The 22,831-nt window shown below is 45.1% G+C and overlaps 1 protein-coding gene across 1 annotated transcript in view; it reads left to right on the top strand.

Moving 5' to 3' along the window:
• Positions 1 to 22,831, top strand: part of LOC138576984 (uncharacterized) — a 422,688-nt gene that overhangs the window by 342,928 nt on the left and 56,929 nt on the right. Inside the window, exon 12 of the mRNA XM_069649631.1 lies at positions 5,270 to 5,380. Coding sequence (XP_069505732.1) covers positions 5,270 to 5,380 — 111 coding nt within the window. The remainder of the gene's footprint in view (positions 1 to 5,269; positions 5,381 to 22,831) is intronic.

Raw genomic sequence — 22,831 nt, 5'->3', positions numbered from 1 at the left:
GATCGGATAACTCCTCTGCTGAATCTAGATTTGGTAGGTTTGCAAAAAATGATTTGAGCAGGGGTTCGATACGATCCAGTGTTAGATTTCTCTTATTTCTATATGGGAACTCTTGTTTATTCAAACTTCTCTTTTTGATAGGAAACTCAGACTGCACCGTGAGATGTACAACATGATGATCTGACCAAACATGATCATTTTTAGCAGTGATCTTGAGTGTAGAGACCCAGTCAATTGTGTGCCCCTTGCAATGGGTAGGTTCATGAACCTTTTGTTCAAAACCCAAATTAGACAAGGCAGTCTCAAAATCTGATGCTATGGTATCAGAATCATGCCCTAGCCAAAGGTAAAAATTCCCCCAAAACTATAAATCTAGTTTTGGGTTTAAGAAATGGAAGGACGAAATTGGAGAGTAAAATGTTAAAATTCTCATCTGCTGTGGGGGGGTCTGTAAAGCAAAAGGAGGTTAATGGTGGACTCAGCGTTGAGCCCTGTTTTAACTAGCATTGACTCTGAACCTTCCATAGATTGACATATGACTTACCATATAACAAGGTAAGATTTAAAAATGTGTGCCCCCCCCACTTCCCACAATCCTATTGTGTCACAACATGCTATATCCTTCTGGAATAGCCAGATCCAATGAGGGACCTTCTGCTTCGTGGCCCCAAGTCTCAGTAATGACACAAACATCAATTTCCATCTCAACGATATCTAGAGCTGTTTTTACAGTGTGTTTTACAAGAGACAAAGTATTCAGCATCACAACATTTGGATGTGAGACTGGAACAATCTTAGGTCTAGGGGCGAGGCTCATAAGACCAGCCTCCAGTGATAGGCTACACTTCTCTTGGCTATTAAACAGCTCATAAGACCAGCCTCCAGTGATAGGCTACACTTCTCTTGGCTATTAAACAGCTCATAAGACCAGCCTCCAGTGATAGGCTACACTTCTCTTGGCTATTAAACAGCTCATAAGACCAGCCTCCAGTTCTAAGACCAGCTCTCCAGGAGCTAAATGTGCCACATGATGCAAAGTAGGACAGCCTCGGTTAATTTCAGAATTAAGGCTAGTTTCTGTGGTGCTGCTATTATCCAGCTGCTCTCCATGTGTCATGACAGGCAATGGAGGGATATCTAAAGATTGAAGGTTAACACCCCTAAGAGGGAGTTTCCTGCAGGGGATTGCACAAGGGACTAGAGTTGTTCTGTTCCGTGTGAATACCCATGTTCCTACATCTGAGGGGGTTTACCTTAATTGAAAGGTCCGACGCCGGTTTACCATTGTCTAAGATGTTTCTTGCTGCAGAAATAGCCACAATGACCTCTGCAATACCAATAGAAAACTGAAGACAAACGGAGTACGGGTGTTTCCTGCCTTCTGGCCCTTCACGGACGCCACAGACCAATTGGTGTACTCGCACCGGCGCTCTCGCTCCTGATTTGCAAAAACATATGGCGCGAGAACTACCAGGTGGTCTGGGATATGTAGTTCAGGTCCTGTGTACAATTAAAGCATGTCTGCTTCAAGACCCACTAAGTGGGATGCAGAGACGCGAAATAAACATACAATCTATGCCCTGAGCACAAAAGCAGATAGATCAAAGGATCAACAGTACTAAATACAAGACAGTTCAAAGCAAATAGAGTTACAAAGTAATATGCAAACAAATATAAAAACGTGAGGAGATAAAAAGCACAAAGCTACAAGTACTAAAAGCAGCTTCTAAGTAAACCACACCGCAATAAGGGATCTATTTGAATGATCCACAGACCGCTTGGTGTTCCCTGGCCTTGTTCTTAAGGGGCTGTTTGGTGTTCAGCCATTCAAGAAGCTATGCAGGGTAAACTCAGTACAATCAAGGCAGGCATTGCCCTCAAAAAAGAGAGTCAATCCAAGGTACCAGGAGATGGAGTCAAGGTGGATTTTGTTAAATGTCCTCTCTTTCCTCAATTTAGTTTCACCCCCATAACGATTTCAGAACTTTCTACCATAGTGGAACAGCTAAAAACCACTAAATGTAAAGGCTATCCCTGCTCTGCTTTTATTATTAAAGCCTGCTCACCTATTTTGTTGGATACCATCTGCAAATTTGTGAACGGCTCCTAGACATTCAGTGCCCCAAGGGGCTAGAAAAAGGCATGGATAACTCCCATCCTTAAAAAGCCAGGTTTACCTGAGGATATGCTGCTAAACTATAGACCCGTTATGAAGACTCCTTTTTTGCTTAAGATGTTGGATCGGGTGGCGTACGTCCAAATTTCCGATCATCTCAATACATTTCCCATCCTCATATCCATCAATCAGGGTTTAGGCAGGGATTTGGGATGCTAACTGCAGTGCTGCAACTTAAGGCCAGATTATTGGAACGTATGGATAATGGAAAGGCATCTATTCTGATGCTGCTGAATTTGTCGGCGGGCTTCGACCTGGTGGGCCATTCCATCATTGTCACCAGGGTGAAGGACGTAGATAACATTTCTAGTGCAGCAGCCCAGTGGATCTCCTCATTTCTGAGCAATCGGGACTGCAGAGTCTTTCGTGAGGAGGCAGAATCCTGGCCCAGAACTCTGAATTTCGGCGTGTATCTCACCTTGCATTTATAACATCTTTACGGTACCCTTCTTTGCTCTTCTAGAGCAAAGTGGGGCGAGGTTTACGAACTACGCTGATGACACTCAGTGTGTCATCTCTATCACTGGTATACATGACATTGATGAATTGCAGCTGAACAAAGATTACACCCTCATTGAAAGCTGGATGGGACAAAATGCCCTGGCTCTGAATAGAGACAAGACAGAGCTGTTGGTTGTTGGTACTCATAACTTGATAAAGATATTGGGTCCGGCGTATGAGAGCTTTTTCATTGAGGACACCAGAATAGTCTCTCAAAAGAAGGTTAAGACGCTGGGCGTCTTTTTGGACCATCATCTAAACTTGAAAGCTCATGTCGGCAGCCTGGTGTCATCCTCAGCTTATTATATTAAGCTTTTGGCTCACCTTCGACCCTTCATTACTCAAGCCAATGCTGAGACCATGGCAAGGGCCATTATGGGTGCCAAAATCGACTACTGTTGTAGTCTGTTGGATGGTATCACTAAAGCGGAGTGCAACCAGCTACAGGTGATACAGAATAGTGCAGTGCGAGCGGTTACAGAAAACACTTGGAAAAACCACGTGGTCTGTACTGGCTCCCAGTTGAGTAGAGGTTTCTATTTCACCTTTTAGTAATCACACAGAAATGTTGACTGGTCAAGATGCCTGTCTACCTTCAGGATCTACTCAAAGAGAAAAAACATGCAAGAACCCTCAGATCTAGCAACTCTGACTAGTTGGCCCCTCCTGATGTAGGACCATCAAAGCCACAAAGGGTGCATTCCAGAATGCGGCCCCAAGAGCATGGAATGGTCTTCCACCGGAACTCGGACATTTGAAGTTCACTGAACTCTTTATGAAGAAACTTAAAACTCTTTAATTTGCTTAACTTGTTTTCTGATCTCTGCTTCGACCAACCTATGGTGTTGTGATTCTTACTTGTTTTCAGTCTATTTTTTGTTGTTGCGCCCTTAAGCCTATGGGTCCATGGTTTGCACGGTATACATTTTTAAAGTAAAGTAAAGTAAAGTAAGTCTGAGCCACACTGTTAAATTGGCTGCACAGTGAGCAAGAGAGGTTCTACTTCCGTTCACAAGACATGTTTCTGGGCTTCAATTCAGATGTGGATTTCAGGATAACATCCTTCAAGTTTTAGAGAAATCTGATCTTGGTTCTGCATGCCTTCTGCATCTGTAATGAATCAGGCACAAGCCACATCCATATATGGATCCATCCATCTCCCATTCACTCTCCCGGCAAACTATGTTACCATTGAATTAAAGAAAGGTCCTCAGAGCTGGCATTCAAAAGGAATCGACAGTTAGGAACCCATGTACCTTCATCGTAGATATGTTACTGGTTCTACTTACTTGTATGCGTAGGTGAAGACAACGAAACACCCACCAGTTTATCCTGAGCCGAACCTTTCAAAATCTGCAAGTAGCTGGCCAACCCTGCTGCAGTCTCTTGACTCTCGTGTTCCATCCCAGGCCCTGTAAATGGCCTTGACATTGCATTTCACCACTAAAACCCAGGACATCCTGTCCACTCTCTCTTCCTTGCCCTCCGCTTTCTCTCCCTCTATCACGGCAGGCCCCTCTCTGGCAGTTTCTCCTCCTATCCCCTGTTCACTCCTGATAATGTTTCTAGACAAGTCTCATCTATGAAAGTCTCATCAAAGCAGGTGCTCACCTGCTCCTCCAGAACCAATAATGACCACATTAACACCCTTGCTCCAGCCTTGGCTGATATCTTTAATCACTCCTTTGCCACCAGAACCATCCCCTTCCCATTAAGCACTCCCTTGTGAACCCCATTGTTAAGAAGCCTTCTGCCAATCGTTCTTCTACGGCACACTAGCGCCTGATCTTTATCACTCCTTTCCCGGGCAAACTCCTCGAAAAGCTGGCCATCTCCCAGCTACACACACCATGATACCCAACAGTCATGCTTGCTGGGCTCAGCATAAAATTAAGACATGATAGTCTGTCATCAACTGATGGAGCCCAAACAACCCTCTGTTCAAACAGATAGGCATATGGATCTGTATACATTTGGGACACCCTAATCATGGTAGGCTAAGGGTCTCTTAGCAGCACATAGAGGGTTTGCATTCCTTGATGCCACTTGTATAGAATGTCATTAGGGAAAAGTCAGGTTAACAAGTCAATAAAGAAATCCGAACATTCAGCAGCATGCAATAGATGTGTATTTTAGGACTTTCGACCTCACAGCAGTGAACCTCCATGGTTCTAATCAGTCAAGGTTCATAGAATGCACATCAGCATTCCCATGAGCACTGCCAGCCATAGGGCCGCGTCTGAGAGGCTGATGTATGACCTGGAGCCACGTGCATTGTCTACTTTCAGAGTCATGAGACACATTACGGGTCAATGACCCATTGTGATTTAGTAGTTACTCCTTATTAGGTTCCTAAAGAATCGTAGTGTCCCCACAACTGAACACCATTCCATTTCATGAGTGGCGCACCCCAACTCCCTACCCTGTAGATTGAGTCTGAGACCACCTCTGCAGAGAATCTCACATAGGAGGGTGTAGTCAAAGGATATCAGACACGTGAATATATGCGGGTCACAGAGCTAATGTGGCTAATGTGTGATGGACTATTGAATAGCTGTAATCCTCAACACTTTGCTCATTCTTTTACTGCAGGTGTTGAATCCCGAGCAGCGTAAGCCTACTTTACTGGCAAGTATAAGGGCTAATGAGCGCTTTGAAAGGCCTCTCAGCAAGATGGACATCATGGACAACGAAGGAAAGGAGGTACAGTGCCACCAGATCTTAATAGAGAGGAATGTGCCGGCATAATTGTGTTGGGGATGTGCTATGCTTGCAGTAACCCTAAGCAAAGGGCTAGCATGTGAATAAACGATGTGGGGGATTAGAGGTGATGGGGCTGTGCCGTGTTCACTGAAAGCCCAGCCAAAGGTAAAGAGGGGAGGACCTGAAGCAGATACCACCAAAACTCTTTTGTTTCCTACCAACATGAAAGATTGACACACATTTGGGACTAAGCTAAACAGAGGCGTAGCTCCACATCAGGGCGGATCAGTGCACATCAGGACACAGATTTTGCAGTCTTATGCGCCAAACATAATTGTGATGCTGCAAATGTACCTTGACCTCTACATGGTTGTCATAAAGTAGTATTTTGTATTGTCACCCTCGTGTGTCAGGCATAACATTGAGGCTTAATAAATGCCCTAGCAGAGGATGCAAGATGCCCAGGCAGAACCCTCAAGGAGTCTGAGGGTACTTCCACCTTATAACTTCACTGAACACTTATCAAACCTGCAGTATATCGATGGTAGCATCCTCGAAACATTAGAGGAAGCAGTTTTAAATGGTTTAGAGCATTTGGAAAGTCTGCTTGAGAACACAATTAGTGACAGACAGTAAAATATTGCATTACAAAAGAGAGATGTTCTTTGTTGAATGCCAAGTGTGAGACCAGCTTTGTAAAATAGGAAGCTGACAGGAGTGGCCACATTGATTTTGTATCAAATGTTAACACTATTTGTCAGATTTATTGAGGAAAGATATGTGTTGAATCACTCCATCTGACACCACCGAGTTATTATAAAAAGTTAAAACCTATTAGACTTTTTTGCTTGATGATATCATTGTGTTTACCCTGTCACATGACACATTTCTTTCCAGAGAATAGTGCCTTCAGAACAAGAGGACAGTAATGGGTGCCAGCTTTCTCCTCCTTGTTGAGTATTTTGTGGTTGGAGAAGGAAAATGCCCGGGGTGATAAGGTGATACGGTTTCTGAATATGTTAAGGAACGCCCTGTGGCATACTTTATTGATGATATTACTCTGACTTTAAAGGTTTCTCAATATAATCTCGATCACTTATGAAATGTTGACATTTCAATGATGACCTCAATGCTTTCCATTCATCATGTGTTCGCAAGCCTGACGGTGGTCTGCATTAACTTCCCAGGATAGGATCTGATACTCAGGCCTGTTGCATTGTGGCCACTTTGCTCCATGGTGCATGGATCATGTGTCTACTGGAGACTGTGGCCCGTTTCATAGTGATTATAGATTTATTGCATTCAGAGACCATCCCAAGATGTCTACCAGTATTTATAACTGTGCCTCCTCTTTGGGAACATATATTGGGAGCTTGCAAAGCCAGAATGGTGGATGCATATTCCCATCCTATCACATTGACTAAGGGGAGAACAAAGCCACAATCATCCACACACTTCAATTCCCCCCACTCATTCCTTCAGTTTGTACTTCTGTAGTTCTTGTTACTTACCGCTCTTTCATCGAGTTTCAAAAGACTCATTCTAGTGTTGCCTGGAGCTTTTCTTCATTATCGAGGTCTCCCCATGGGCCACTCCACATACCACTGGTTCTTGTACTGAAGGAGGGTAGTGGCATCTAATAAGGGTTTTCCATATGTTTGTGTCAGGAAAGCTCAAGGGAATCCCATGTGACACAAACCGTACAGGCAGCATATGTAGCTACGATTTCAACCAGTGGGTGGATCAGGCACTGAGGCCGACCTTTGTAGTTCGTAATTTGGTGTACAGACCTGAAACTGTGATGACACTTATTGGATTCATTTGTCCACCCGTATACTCGAAAACCACAGGAATCAATATTCTGATGCCAGCTTTAAAGGGATTCCTGGCATAATCAAGGAACTGGTGTATTCTTGTTTGGTTTCTTGTAAAGACTGGAGTACTCCTGCCCTCTACATTGCAGAGTAGAGGCACAGAGCACCCCAGCCAAGGTTCTCTATAGGGTAGCAATGGACGAGCAACTAAGGCTTAAGCTCTCACGTGGTGATGCGGGCTGGTTCTTAAGTACAGCGAGTCCCCAAGCCCCCACACAGGGCTGTCCACACACTATGTTATGTGCTAGTTTTTATATAAAAATAAGGTTCACAGATATACATACAATTCAATAACACACTTTGTAGTCTCGTAATTCTACAATGGCAAATCTATACAGTTCTATGTGATACAACATTTCAACTTTAGATTCCTTTAAAATGCATCAACTACTGGCAGTTATAATAAAGCATACACATCATTCAGTAAGGTGTATCAACATAAACCATAAGGAAGAAAGGCAGGTTAAGGTTAAGCAATGGCAGAATGCTTTCTTTGGATATAGATACACAATTAAATAGTTAAATAGTTAATAAGACCAGTCCATAAATGCTCAATAAGCCTTGCTTCCTGGTTAAAAGTTCAACCACCCCAATGTACCTGACGTGGAAGAGTTTCTTTGATGGTTTGTCAACGCAATCCTTCGAAGAGGTACTCCCTTTCAAGTAGAAGCCGCTGTGCGTTGAGATCCTTGAAGAAAAGTGGAGCACTGGGGGCTGTACAGCAGCGTCGACCTTCTTGGTGCTCTTTGACGATCGATCGTTCTTCGATGGTGGAAGTCCTGGGAAGGTGAGGCTTGCGGTAAACCTTGATGCAAAGTCTTCTGTGCCACAAATAAGACTCAGTGATGGATGCAGTCCCAGTAGTGTGTCGCATTTGGTGGTTCTCTGGCCTGTCGGTGCTACTGCCGCAGCATGTACCTCAGGATAGCCTCGGCGATTGGGACTTCAACACGGGCTATACCTCAGATCTTCACTCCGTCAGTGCCCTCGGGACGTCTTTGTCGGCTTCTGGTGGTGGGAAACCCACCAACTGACCTTCCTCGGTATATGGCAAACTCGACTTTCTCCGGCGGAACAAAGTCGTCGACGGTGATGGCAAGGGATCCCTCTGTCAAACGCTCTTAGCAAGTGGAGTTTTCTCGGCTCCGGACGTCAAGCAGCACAGCATCAAGTTGTCCCTGCTTCTGGGCAACACACTTCGACTTGGCTTGCAGCGGTCATGGAAATCTTCCGAACCCTGGTCGACTTCAATGGACTTCGATAGCCTTGATGTCCAGATGCTCTCTTCGGGATTCTCGGCAGACCCACTCTCCGCACACTAGAGATATCTCTGCAGGAGCACCAAATGGGATTCCTGTAGAGGAGCGGAGGACAGTGGTCTCTGCCTCAGACATGAAGCAAGGGTAGTTCAGGCTGACAGCCTGTACCCCAAGTGCCTTACCTTTACACTTGTAGTCCTGCACCCCATAGTCTTCTTGTGGTCCTGAGCACCACAGTCCCAACAAGTGCAAGGTATGGTATGCAAGGTACGGTACTGGGTCCACTGGGAGCCTGATTTGCAGCAGGTGAACTGCTACTCTTGCTCCTACCCCCATGAGACTTATCCCCATTAGATTTTTGGGTCTTATGAGAGGAAGGTTTTGGTTTACCCGACTGTGACTGCTTGTGGGACTCCTCAGCTTTCTGAGAGGCCCCCTTTTCTTTGTCCTTGTCCTTCCCACTGGAGTCCTTAGAGGACACCCTGTGGGAGACCCACTTATCAGCCAGCCTAGCCAGCTAAAAGGGATCCAAAATGTTCTGTTCAGCAACATAATGACGCAGCTCTGGTGAACAGGCTTCAGAAAAATGCTCAAAACAAAAGGTGAGACAATTCAACAAACGTTTTCACTTTGTATCCATCAATCCACCCCATCATGTTCATATGTGCAGCACTCACCCAGTCAACCCAAGACACATTCTCTCTATTCTTATATTCCCTTATTTATTGTATTCATTAGTCATTTGTAAGGACCTTATACGATCAGCAAAACTGTTTCAAAGCGCCCTGAACCTTTTAAGGTATTGGGTAGGTGTCTTGCCAAACTTGGCAATCAAAGCAGACTTCATGGACTCATACTGGCCCCTTTCTTCCACACCCAGTTTCAGAATACAGTCATATCCAGTCTGAGGTACTCTACGTAATGAACACTTAGCCCAATCTCTTTTATCAACATCATGGATACCACAAGCCAGCTTAAAAGCTTCTATCCATTGGAGGATATCAGAACACTCCACATAAACACCAACCAAATCTTTCTCTAGCTGGATTCCGTGACATTCAGTGTCTTTGTTTTTGGGTTCAAGATCCCTATCTTTGAGTATCACTTGCTGTGTCATCTCCTCTTTCTACAATTCAGCTTCAGTTTCTAACTTTTTCATTCAAAGGCCAATGTCATCCTTAATAACTCATGTTCCAAAGTATCCCCTCAGGAAACAATGCTGTGGTCGGAATAGAAGTGACAGGAGAGGTGGCAATCCAAGTGGCAACATCTGTGACTTCACCGGGGGTTAGGGACCCCATCAGAGCCTACCACATTTACATCATGTCTGTCACAATCTGCCTGGTAATCGACAAGGGCATAAGCTGTGCCCTAGACTTATCAATACAATCTAGTTCTCTCTCTTGACAAGCACTCCAACTGGGTGTCGAAAATCAGCTTTAAGTTTCAACTTCAGCTTCTGAACAAATTGGGATGGGAGAGGTCCCAAGATATACACATCTGTCCCTCACTCACTCTGGCTTAGCCAGGCTCAGTCAGCCAATCACACAGAAGGACATTCATGCAGGCAGGCAGCCAATCAGGCTCACATGTATTCCGGCCATTCACTTTCACCCAGATACCCATAACAAGGAATGTGGATTGGGGCAAGCACCCAGACTTTCAGCAGACCACACTCTACATTCATGTCAGTTTCAGGCAGGGCTGTCACATCCATTGTGTCACACACACAGACACCAGCCACTTATAACATAGAATGCATATTGTTCAAACACTCTATTTACACAGGTCCCACCCCAAGGGTGTAGCCGCAACATACAGGGCCTCATTATAAGGCTGGCGCTCCCGTAATGAAGGGGGCCGGTACGAGACCGGCCCCCTTGATTCCGGGAGCGCAGATTACGAGCTTCCATCGTGGGACCCGGATCGCACGCCTGGTAAAACCAGGCATGCTTTCAGGGTCCCGCGAGGGGAAGAGGGAGGCAATGACGGGCCAGATGTAATCTGCCCGTTATTACCTCCCTCCCCATCCCATTGAGCCCTATGGGGGCTCAAATGGGAATGGGGATGGGTTCCTGCAAGGAGGAATTACCGGGTCCTCCTATGTCGGAGTAACCCGGTAAGTCCCCATTGCAGGAACCCAGTAATGGAGCCTGGAACGGAGGCAGCCATGGAGCTGATAGCTCCATGGCTACCTCCATTCTCGTAATGAGGCCCACAGTCACTGGAAAGGCTCCAGCCAGGACTTCCCCTCAATACCATATATGATTCTTCCACTCAACAACCAGTCAGGGGAAGGGACAGAGTCAAGGCTTCCCAGGACTTTGGGAAAACAAGGTAACAGGCAATAGAAACCAAGAGGGCCCAGTGGCCATCTTGCCTTCTATCAGGAATCCACTGGCAGAGCATGGGTAACCCAAAATGGAGGATACTCAGACCGCCTGTCATATCAGCATGAAGCAGCCATCAGCCCATAGCCTGCTCTGTGCGCAAACCACAGGTGCTCAAAAACATACACTAGGGGCAGAGGGTTGTACCCCCACCCATGGGTGCCATAAGGGTATCCCAAGGGTCTTGGTTCACCACAACTAAAAAGAGGTTATGTGTAGATATGCACTGCCAGGGGGCTCAACTGGATTCCTGTGCAGAATACAATACAGAACACACATGATAAGGGACTACTGGACAAGGACAGGGAGGCCCTGTCCCTCCAATGCATCTCCAGCATCACAGTTTCATTATTGTTTAAGCTTCAACTCTTCAGCTAAGACCATATGCAGGTAGACTTTCTATAATGCTCTGTATTGGTCTGTGTCACCAAATTTAAGCAGCTTGCTTTGGACTCACTGTTTGGAGTGGAGTCAGTCCACTTTATTTTGGTGAGGCAGAAGGAGGACATTAGAGTTGAATTATCTAGAGATGCTGGTCCTCTCCCATGCCAGTAGTTGATTGAGTGGGTCATGCCGAATGGTTACCACCTCCAGGAAAGAAAGAAAACCCAAGGGGCTGATGGTGCAGAGTCACACTCCTCTCTAAGTATCTATAGTAAGAGAGCTGACTTGGCGTAAGTCGCAAAGTCAATGTTCCGAACTCAGGGGAGCCATTACCAGTTCATACACTACATGGACCACTCTGCTGATTAAATATTTATTTTTATTTTATTCATGTGCATTTTTAAAGCGCTCACACAGCCTGGGGGCATCGAGGCGCTCTAACAGATTTTTTGTTGTTGTCTTAGTTGCATATTTATAACACGCTTAAATACCCCGAGGTTTTTAAGCGCGGACCCAGGGATCGAACCTTGTTGCTTCGTGTCGTCTTGCTTCCAAGGCGAGCACGTTGCCGCTGAGCTACTTTCTATAATGCTCTGGATTGGTCTGTGTCACCAAATTTAAGCAGCTTGCTTTGGACTCACTGTTTGGAGTGGAGTCAGTCCACTTTATTTTGGTGAGGCCGAAGGAGGACATTAGAGTTGAATTATCTAGAGATGCTGTTCCTCTCCCATGCCAGTAGTTGATTGAGTGGGTCATGCCGAATGGTTACCACCTCCAGGAAAGAAAGAAAACCCAAGGGGCTGATGGTGCAGAGTCACACTCCTCTCTAAGTATCTATAGTAAGAGAGCTGACTTGGCGTAAGTCGCAAAGTCAATGTTCCGAACTCAGGGGAGCCATTACCAGTTCATACACTACATGGACCACTCTGCTGATGAAATATTTATTTTTATTTTATTCATGTGCATTTTTAAAGCGCTCACACAGCCCGGGGGCATCGAGGCGCTCTAACAGATTTTTTGTTGTTGTCTTAGTTGCATTTTTATAACACGCTTAAATACCCCGAGGTTTTTAAGCGCGGACCCAGGGATCGAACCTTGTTGCTTCGTGTTGTCTTGCTTCCAAGGCGAGCACGTTGCCGCTGAGCTATCCTCCTGGGGTGAACAATTTAAAGATTTGATCTGCGTTGGCCAGGAATCAAATGCGGGTCAACTGCTTGGAAGGCAGCTATGCTCACCACTATACCACCAACGCCTGCCTAAAATAGGCAGTGAAAATGCCTGGCTGGATGCGTATATTGCTACCTCATGGGGTATTGAGTGAAGGAGTTAGGAGCTTGTCACAGCGCTGAAAAGTAACAAGATCACATACTTTGTGTAACAAAATGTTGAGTGATTGGTTTTACTTCCTTGTTTGGCAGCCTATCTAAGTTTGCTATTTCTACCTTTACTGGGATCACTGCTTATGTTGAAAGTCTTTTGGACTTTGTGTTGCAATTCTTTTGTGGTACTCTTATGATCACACTTGGACCAAGTGCATGGGTGTCTCTTGTCCTGTTGTAGTGTTTGCTGTGGGCTATGTTGTTGATGCTGCTGTACTGGTGATTGGATCAGTGCATAGATTAAACAGTTTAATGGTTAACTAAACATTAAATGTGCATGTTTCATTACAAATAAATAGAATGTTTTGTTGGAATTTAGGTAAGTATGATGAAGAACTGTGAAAGTAGAAAAGCATTTCATATTGACTAATTAAAACAACATGTCTCGAACTGAAGCAATAACAAAATAAAAAGAATCTTTTGAGGAGGCATTAAGATGTTAGATAAGTGGATCGTTTGTTCTTCCCTCTCCTCGTGTCTTGTATTGTCCTGTCTGTTTATATTTCTCATCTATTGCTTCAATGTTTTCTAATGTTAAAGTTTTGATAATTAAATTATAGTGTATGTCTACACTTTTTGTAACCTTCATACACTACGTTGATGCCTTTTAATTGTTAACTTAACTTACATGTTTCTCCTGGAATATTTGATTGGCAAGTCTAATAATAATTGTTGACTATTGTTTATTATATTCAGGTTTTATTCGTTACAAAAACGTAATAAACATTACTAAACAAATAAAAAAGAATAACAAATGTCTAGGCAAAGCCATTAGGTCAGTATGGGTTGAGCTGATTAGTGTTCGGCTCAAGTTAAGTTTGTCGTAGCTTTGCAGTTCTCCAGTAACTTCTGTTTACCTGCAACAATCCTTTGCAGATATTTTCCTGGTTTCTGATGTATTGGATTGAGCATTTAGTGTGCCCTTTCTATCCTGCATTCCTCATCCGCAACACACAATAACACCTCTCCCGTAGCTTACTATATCCGCAGTGGTGCAGCAACACTGGAGTAGGATATATATATATATATATATATATATATATATATATATATATATATATATATATATATATATATATATATATATGTATATATATGAACTTTAAAATGTGTTGATGCTGGATTCAATAACCAGTGTATAATAATAGTAGCTTTGAAACAAATCCCCTGCTCTCTGTCTCCGCTCACCCTCTCAGGAGGCTGGTAGATTTGTTCTTATTTGGGGACAGCTATGCATGGATTGATGATCACTAGCACGCACTTATACTTGCAGACGTACAATACACTCAAAAAGACAAGCAATGATGGTGGGAATGCTAAAGGCGGTAATGGAGAGGAAAAAAGGGAGGGCACAAAACTGAGTGCAGATATGGCTATTACAAAGATACAGACAGCCTTTAATGACAGAATATCTGAACCAGAGCAGACTTAAGCTATCGTGAGGAAAAAGCTTATCATCCTTAAGGTCAAGGTGGGTCTCATCTCTGACGGGCTAGCTACCATGAACATGAGACTTTCACATCAGGAAAATGACAGCAATGCATGGATTAATGTGTCCTGTCCTATATGTTCATGTCCACGGAAGCTGCTGAACCCTGCCGACCCCTCAGAAGAGTGTGGTCAATAGCTAATTTATGGAACAGCTGAAGTCCCTACTTCTCACGGCAAAGGGGAAGTGGAGAAAATAAAAAAGAAACACGGATTCTTGTCTTCAGTCTAGGCACGGATCTGTAGAGGGTGAAAGAAACAAAAACTGGTTACTGACTTCACAAATTCATTAACCCTCCCTTCTGTCTCCCAAGAACTGCTTACACTTGTGGCCCTCTGCAAGTAGCGAGAAAGAAATGAATATGTTATTTGAGAAGTTGAAGGAAAAATCTCAATAGGCTGTGTAACAAAATATCTTGGCATCATCTATTACCCAAACAGTTCCTTTAAACTTCTTAAGAGAAGAATAATGAGATTTTCTTGCAAGTAGTACTTCTTTTCCAAAAATTCTTAAGACAAACTCCTATGACTAGGAACCAAAGTCATCAACTTTGTGGTTCACCCCTAGGAAACCACAACCAGATTCAGTGTAGGTCTGTTATGGACATTTTCGCTTGATAGTCGGAGCACCTCATGAATCTCGTCTTCGTTGACGACATCATTTGATCTTCGATAGAATGCACGCAGTTAGATTTCGCTGAGGCGAATGACCTTCCGAAGCTTGCTAGAATGCGGATAAACTGAACTGAAGCAACGATAGCCATGTGTGCCCCTTATACCAACGTCGATGTCATGGCCGAGGACAGGACGGAGGCCGTTGAGGGCCACAACTCAACACTGCCCAGCACCTGTCATGATTCCTGCCCCTCATGTCCCCAGCCCTCCAAGATGTCAGGCTGGAGCCAGGCCACGATCACCTACATGGCCCAAAAGGGCCTCTACATCCCTCCAAAGACCCACTTGGAGTCAGACTTGGCGCTTGTGGCACCAGACTCACTCACTCCCATAGGATAACATTGGGGATTGGACTTATAGTGCATTGATTGGGACAAGATGGATGCCCCCACATATTTTGGTTCCCAGAACTGCATGTGCAGTCTAGTCCTTTGGGTGTTGTTCAGCCCATACACACCTGGGATATCCAGAGACTATTTAAGCCATGCCCAGGCTGAGAAACATGCTTTGTGTTTTCTGCACCTACAGCGTGACACTCACCGTGTTCGGATCGGTCTCCAGTGGGCCTGCATCTTTCTCCTGCGCTCAGCTCCTGCAAGAACAAGAACACTGTTAGGAACAGCCTTACCTTGCGGCGCTTCTGCCCATCATTCATCGCTTCTTCTGTTCTGCGGGCATCTTCGGTGGTGTCATTCCCATCCCGGCTTGCCGCTTCCTAAGGAAAAGGGAAAAGAACAGAAAGAAGGCATTAGTAAGCATTCAGCAAATCTTTGCTTATTTCTGTTCAAAAGACTCATTATACTTACCTGTCGGACTCTTGCCAGTGAAGTAACTAGGCAGCAATGAGCCCGCATCAATCAACGCGCCCCTGCGTTGAAAGCAGGATGGAGAGCACACTTTCCAAGAAAAAAAGGTGTGCTGTGGATCAAAGGGAAGGGTTTGACCGCGGGGAAGAAGGGGTTCAAGCACACAGAGACAATAGGGAGTTAAACTCTACCAATCCTGTGTTTCAGGCCCAGTCTCCAGTCGAGTAGGCTCCAGGGAGGTGTTCGAGGTCGTAAGAGGTCAGAACAGGCTGAGTGACGTCCCCGTGGATACCAGGTGAGCGTTACACACCCGATATGATGCCAAACTTTTTCTGAAGCAATCTGCTAGCAGACTTTAATATCAAAGATGAGGAATACGTGGGAGGACACAATCCTTTAGAAGTTATATTTGGACAGAACTATATATTTTGCTGGCTGGATAATCTTTTTGTCACTCGCATTGGCGTTTTACTCATAGCGATCAAGGTTGGCATTGCCAAAGGAATCATATTGTGTATCCCTTCGGCATACGCTCTGCATGGTCTTCCGGTTTCAGGGAGAATCAATGGATAATCCAACAGAGCAGCATCAGTGGAGTTCCAGCGGCCTTTGTCAATTGCCTTCTGCCAGGAAGTACTTTGGGGGTTCTGCAAGCACCATTCCCTGGCTTGTTCCACCAGCAGAGACAATTCTTTTGTCCTGGAAGTGATGCAAACGTTATTTACCTGATAGCTCCAGAAATATGCTGTACTTCCTCCACTTCAAAGTATTTCTGTGTAAACTATTCCCAACAAGTTTGGAAGAAGGGAATGTACTCATACAACTATGAATAAGACATGATTATCTTCATTGTGATTGACATACTCTAAGCCTGTGGTTCTTTAGAATTCCTTCCCAGCAATTCCCCCGAGCATGTGCAAGTCCTTGTGTTTCGACTAGGCTTGCTGTAAAAACTGGGGAACTGCTTTTTGGGCCACAGAGGACTCTTATATAGGTGTCTTTAGTTACCTTGGTCAAAAGTAAAGGGGTTGCCAACTGGAGTTCTATATTCTAAATTGTATTTGCTGTTTTAATGCAGAATCAGTAACTCAGTGATTCTAACCTGATTCTGACTGAGGTCATGAGTACTTTAGCAGAACAGTCTGGAAACATTGCATCTGTGTCACAGCTTCTTGTCCAGTTTGTTGCCAACTGACCCGAACAGAAACAGAAGATCCCAGAGTATTTAACTCACATTGAACAGATGTTACCACATGTGTACCCGAAAAATAGAGTTCAGACTGAAGATTTGAAGGATTTCCACCTTCTGGAGATACAATAAGGTGCAAAGTCTGCCTAACTCAGGCTAAAGGACTACACCTCGGCGGCCCTTGTCTTTCCAAGAGTGGCGATGGATAGAGATGGCCACAAGTGCAGTGAAGGACAACCTTGCACTCTGGCATCCTGTACAGTAAAGGGTACCTTTATATGAATAGAGGCAACTGAGGAAACACTTCGGATCCCTAGAACAGGTAAAAAAAAACAGTTACCAAAACCTAGAAACTGACCTGTGTCCCAAGCATTGCAGGACCGCCAATCAGGTACAAAACCTAAGCCAACGCTACATGGCTGTCAAGAATCCATCATCAAAAGCCATGCTGGGCACATCATGCAGCATTCCAGCATCTAAACCACTGACAACACGGGCAAGGCTACTGAACCAGCATCACTCTAAAAGGGCTGCCAGTTTATCAAAAGGAAAAACCACCAAGATGGCCTTGTTTGGTACTCCAGAACCAAGCATTACCAACAGTATAGTGTTGCATTAATTGGGACTATATAAACCTCACCCTGCCAGGAATCCATGTTTAGCGTTAGTTTCAAGTTTCTATTGACTTGTCTGGATGTTTACCACAGCCCTGTAATTCTGTTTGATTGCCATCCTGGGGTTGGAGCACTTATTCTTTTAGATCTATCAGCTGCCTTTGACACAGTTGACCACTCCACCCTGGTGGCCCGCCTCTCCTCTGCTGGCTTATTTGGCACAGTGCTCAAGTGGTTCATCTCCTTACTCTCAGGATGATCCCAATCGATCTCCTTGCCCCCTTTCAAATGCAAACCTACCCATCTGTCTTGCAGAGTCCCTCAAGGCTCTGCAGTATCCCCTATTCTTTTCAACGTTTACATGCAGCCTCTTCTTGGTATCATCCAGTCTCACAGCTTCCTATACTACTTCTACACTAATGACACACAGATTCTCCTTCAGCTCGATCTATCCTGATCTGACACTGCTGCTCGGTTTAGGGGCTGCTTGGAGGATGTGGGTGAATTTCCAGGAATTGGCTGAAGTTAAACACTGATAAAACTGAGGTACTGGTTGTGGGAACAACAGACTCTTCAGGGTACTGGATCTCCGAGTTTTGCCCATCTAGTTTGAGCCCTTTTCCTTCTCCTGTCTCCTTGGTGAAGGATCTAGGTGTAAACATTTCTAACACCTTAGCATGTCCGACCAGATATCAACAATTTGCAAATCCAGTCATTTTAGGCTGATGGTTCTCTCTATATCCCTGCACATTTTCATGCCCCTGTAGTCTCTTCCTTGGCAGTGAGCGGCATTGACTACTATTTGGCACAACCTGCCTATCTATTACGCCGACTTCAGTTACTACAAAACATGGCTGCTAGACCTGTCACTCACCCTCCCTATGGTGCGCACATGTCTCCAATTCTACGTCAACTGCACTGGCTTCCAGTTGAGAAGAGCATGCTGTTCAAGTCTCTCTGTATCGTGCATAAAGCCTTTTCCAAACAGGGTGCTGAATGTCTTCAGGCTACATTTCTCCCTTATAATCCATCTAGAGCACCCCGCTCTCTAACCTCTCTGACCATCCAAATTCCCTGGACGAAGCTCTCCCGTGTTAGTGGACGCGCCTTCTCTGCGGCTGCATCAACGTCCTACCCAATGTTTTACGCGAAAGGGAGTATCATTTCTCTTTACATCGTGCATTAAAAACATGTCTTTTCTAATACTTCTGCTACTTAGTCTGTTCCCTTTCGGCTCTCCTTTCTGGTCAGCGACATGATGCTCCTGAGTGAATGTTGCGCTCTACACATTCCTATAACGTAACAAAGCATCCTTTTTGAAGTCCTCGTAATTCCTTTACAGGAAAGGCCTGTTGCATTCCCTTAATCCAAAGACTGTAATCGCGCTGAATGTGCTTCGTTTTCCAGACACTCTGATGCACAAGCCAGCAAGAAGTAGGTGGCTGAAGGCACCGGGTTGTCCTCTGCATTCCGCCAGCCAGGGACTCAACTAACGGAAGCACTGCCCCTTACCTGCTCCTATCTAATATCCCGTGCTGCAACGCGCCTGTTGGAATCACACACGCTGCCACTGCCTGTTGCATAAACAACCCTTGAAGTTAACGGGGTAGCTGCTGTGGCGCTCTCTCTCCAATTCATGCGCACACATCATCCAGAACAAAAAGGCAGGACTTGTGAAGTAAACGAATGCGCACAAAGATTAGCACATTTGCACTTTCCCGGCAACACTACTGTGCACATTAAGACTTTCAAGTTCCTTCGCTCACCTCCAGTTTGCTTTGCTACTTTCAAGGCGCTTACTGTGTTCCCAGAAAAGCTCCATTAACCTGAAAAAGAAGGAAAACAACATATTGCTTTCAGAAGTGATTAGGATTGACCCAGTAAGGAAACCAGAACAACACACAGAATATTATTCTTTGGAGAAACAACATCAATGGTACTCGTGAACACTGTCTTTTGCAGATAGCAGAAAACAGACTTGCTGAACACATCTCCTTCGTTATACACCAAAGAAGACAGTTCTTGTAAGCCAGTTACTATTGCATAGCTGGGAACTAGGAAATTAAGCTGTGAGCAAAACTATTCTGTACCAGGCGAGAAGACATCTGAAATGCAGCACAGAAGCCAAGTGCATTGCAATAACACCACCATTCATCTCAGCGCCACCCCACCACTCCTCTTGAACACCACATTTTTATTTCTTTGGGTGTACATGCAGGTGACATTACAGAACTGCCCACTAGTTTGCTCCATCCGAGGTGTGGATATTAGCCACTGATTCGATACACACACCCCAAGATTCAGGTAAGTCACCGTCCGACCCTGCCGGGAACACTAGGTAAGTGTCACAACAACAGGCACACCCATAACCTGCACGGTTTCCTGAATGACCGATTTTGCCATCTGCCACAGTTGCCATCCCCATCAAGGGAACACATTCCCTACACTACTTGATGGTCACCATCATGTAGGAGCCCTTCTGCAAGACACACCATGGCACTCATATGCACCACCAGAAATACTACCCTGAATGTACCTCTGAAGTTTGGAGCCACCCTGTCATGTTTGGCCCCCTTATCTGACTCTTCTGGTCAGACCATGTGACCTGGATCCCAGGGTTCTGATCAGTGGATCAATTGCAGGTGCCATCACAATCCCTAACGTGGACAGATCACCATATCTGCTACCATGATCCTGAATGTAGCTGAAAGTGTCCACATCTGTGACAGCCACCGGTCACAGAGACTTGAGATGGAGACCATGAAAAGGAGTCACTACTGAGAGATCTGCACGTTCCGTGGACTTTGGTAACAATCTTCAAACGGACTGAGAAACATGTGCATCCTGTCACCTCAGCACCATTACACGTCCCACGATGCACCTTGGTGGAGGAGTTAGGGTTGGACAATGTCATCCAACCAACACTGTTGGCCTTGCACAGCTTGTTAGCCCTCTGTCTCTGCATTTTACCCACAGAAGTTGAACTTTGAGGACTCACCTCTCATTGAGAGCGAGCAAAATCAGTTAGGGAGACGCTTGCCCAGAAGGCAGATGGATTCTCTATATGTGACCAAGTATTGGATGAAGAGTGCTGAATCCACCTCATGGAGACTCTATTCCATGCTAGGTTGCAATTACGCACGCTGTGAGATGTGGACGTTGTGCACCACCACCTTCTTGAGCTAAACAAAGCTGCAATCATTCAGGGGTTCGGAAGTCTGTAGACCTTACCCATTGTGGTCACACACAAATGAAACAAAATCCAAATGTACATTGACTAGCGTAAACTGAACAGTGGCACAATTATGGACAAGTATGCAGCCCACAAGTACATGAAAATTCGGACTGCCACCGAGAACTGTATGGTTCATAGTCTTCCATCTGTAAAGTGGATACTATAGGGTGCCGGTACATCCAAAGACTCAGGGAAAGACACCATTCAGATTCATTCTCCTCATACACTAGGCTGTCACCAGCATGCTATTAGGTATCACTGGCATTCAGGTACCTTCTAGCAGCTGATGGAAAGAACTATAGCTCTATGGGATGTGGACTCACCTGAAGTCCTTGTCGACATTGAAATTATTGGAAGAACACTCAAGGAACACCATCAGTGTTACCAGAATCAAGGGGATGCCCAGATCATCTATTCAACAGAACCCTCCTAGACATGCAGAGTGCCAAGGGAAAGTCAGACTGGGGCCAGCATGTTTCTATCTTAGCGCACATCGACAATTGCACAAAGACTGATGCAACTGGCTACTCACTGTCATTTTTCATGATTCAGCAAGATGTCAGACTGCTAGTGGATGTTTGCTTTAAGGTAACACTTAATGGAACTGGTATTGACAACTGTTTGAAGTCTACGCATGTTCATCACAACTGGACAAAGAGCACCAGCTCAATTAGGATGCTGCTGCATAAAATGCCAGTGGAAACTTGATATGTTGTGAACAAAAAGTGTGTGACCAGATCCTGCCATCTGGAGGCATGAATAGTAATCTGAAGCTTGGAGAAGCTTCAGAATGAGTGGGAGTCACAAACATAAATTGGTGATCATCAGGTATCCAATCTACCAGTGTATCGGCTTGGGGGAAAGGGTAACCTTAATTTGGAAGTCTCTGTACCACAACCATTCTGTTACTCCCCATAGTGACTGTAAAATGTATTTGATTTTATTGTTCAAAGCGCGGACCCAGCTCAAGAGCAGCATAACACTGTACAGAGTGTGGGTAGCTCTGAAATATCAAATTAAAATACATCAACTGAATCACAAACTAGAAGGTCCTGCAGCTGAGTAATCAACTTCAAATGCTGATGCCCAGCGGGGTTTTGTTGTGATGATAGCAAGCATGTGGATGCCTGAATGGCTCGATTTACCATACAGCCACCCTCATGAAACTTAAAATAAGTGATACCTGAGAACCTTCCCCATAGCAGACATGGGGGAAGAAATCAAGAAGATCTGAATGTGGCAAAAGATACTGATGACACCAGGCCACCAGAGGCTCCCTTGTTGCATTTGGACCTGACCCCAGCAGCATCTCCCACCTTGCTGTCGGGATCTGGTAGAGGAATACATTGAATACAAGAACGTTGCTTGCTTTGTCCCTAGATCAACACAACGTGTGCATGTGATTTGTTCTCAGGGATCACCTCCTTGCTTGATCCTCGGGCTGAATAATTAAGTCGATCGTGGTCTCTAGTTCTTCCCAGTTCTCAGCATTGCAGCTTCAGCATTTGGTTTTTGCTGTCCCGATATATGATGATTTGTGCCCTCTGTCATGATGCCTGCCTCTCAAAGTAGGACGCACAAATATCTAGAAATGGTGAGGGCTTGTGAGGTATCAGTCTCAAAGTATGGTTCTCCTCCAGCTGACTATTACACTTAGTGCTTCCCCTTTGCATTGTTTCTCTGCTCTCTCTCCAGCTGCCCCTTTCAGTGGAGCTCTGCGTTTGCAGCCAGGATCTCTTTTCACTTTGCTCCTTGATTCAGAGCTTTGCTTCCTTCTTAGGGGGCCATGTGTCATGTTGCCTCTCAGCCTGACAAGCGTGTCTCCCCTCCTACTCACAGCGGCATCACCAACATTGCACCTGGTCTCCTGCTAACTCCTACACATTCTCTCCCAAAGCGTCCCCCACTGTCCCCTTGGTCTTGTCTCTCACAGCATCCCCCACTGGCTCCTTCACCACGCTGCTCATAACATCTTCCGAGCTGGGGTATGTCTCGATTTCCAAAACCTGATGCAACCCTTGCATGTTCCTGTGTTAGGATAACATCCTTTCCATCTATGCCATGCATGGGAGACAGCAGTGTGCGGATCCAAATATGGCACATGCGAGAGCCGAGCCCCGAAGCTAGCATGTCCTCTTCATTAGCAAGGGGCTAACCC

Source organism: Ambystoma mexicanum, chromosome 1p (assembly GCF_040938575.1).
Source record: "Ambystoma mexicanum isolate Mex_15411 chromosome 1p, UKY_AmexF1_1, whole genome shotgun sequence".
Lineage (NCBI taxonomy): Eukaryota > Metazoa > Chordata > Amphibia > Caudata > Ambystomatidae > Ambystoma > Ambystoma mexicanum.
Note: the sequence above shows the minus strand (reverse complement) of the source record. Positions and strands in the feature narration are given on the sequence as shown.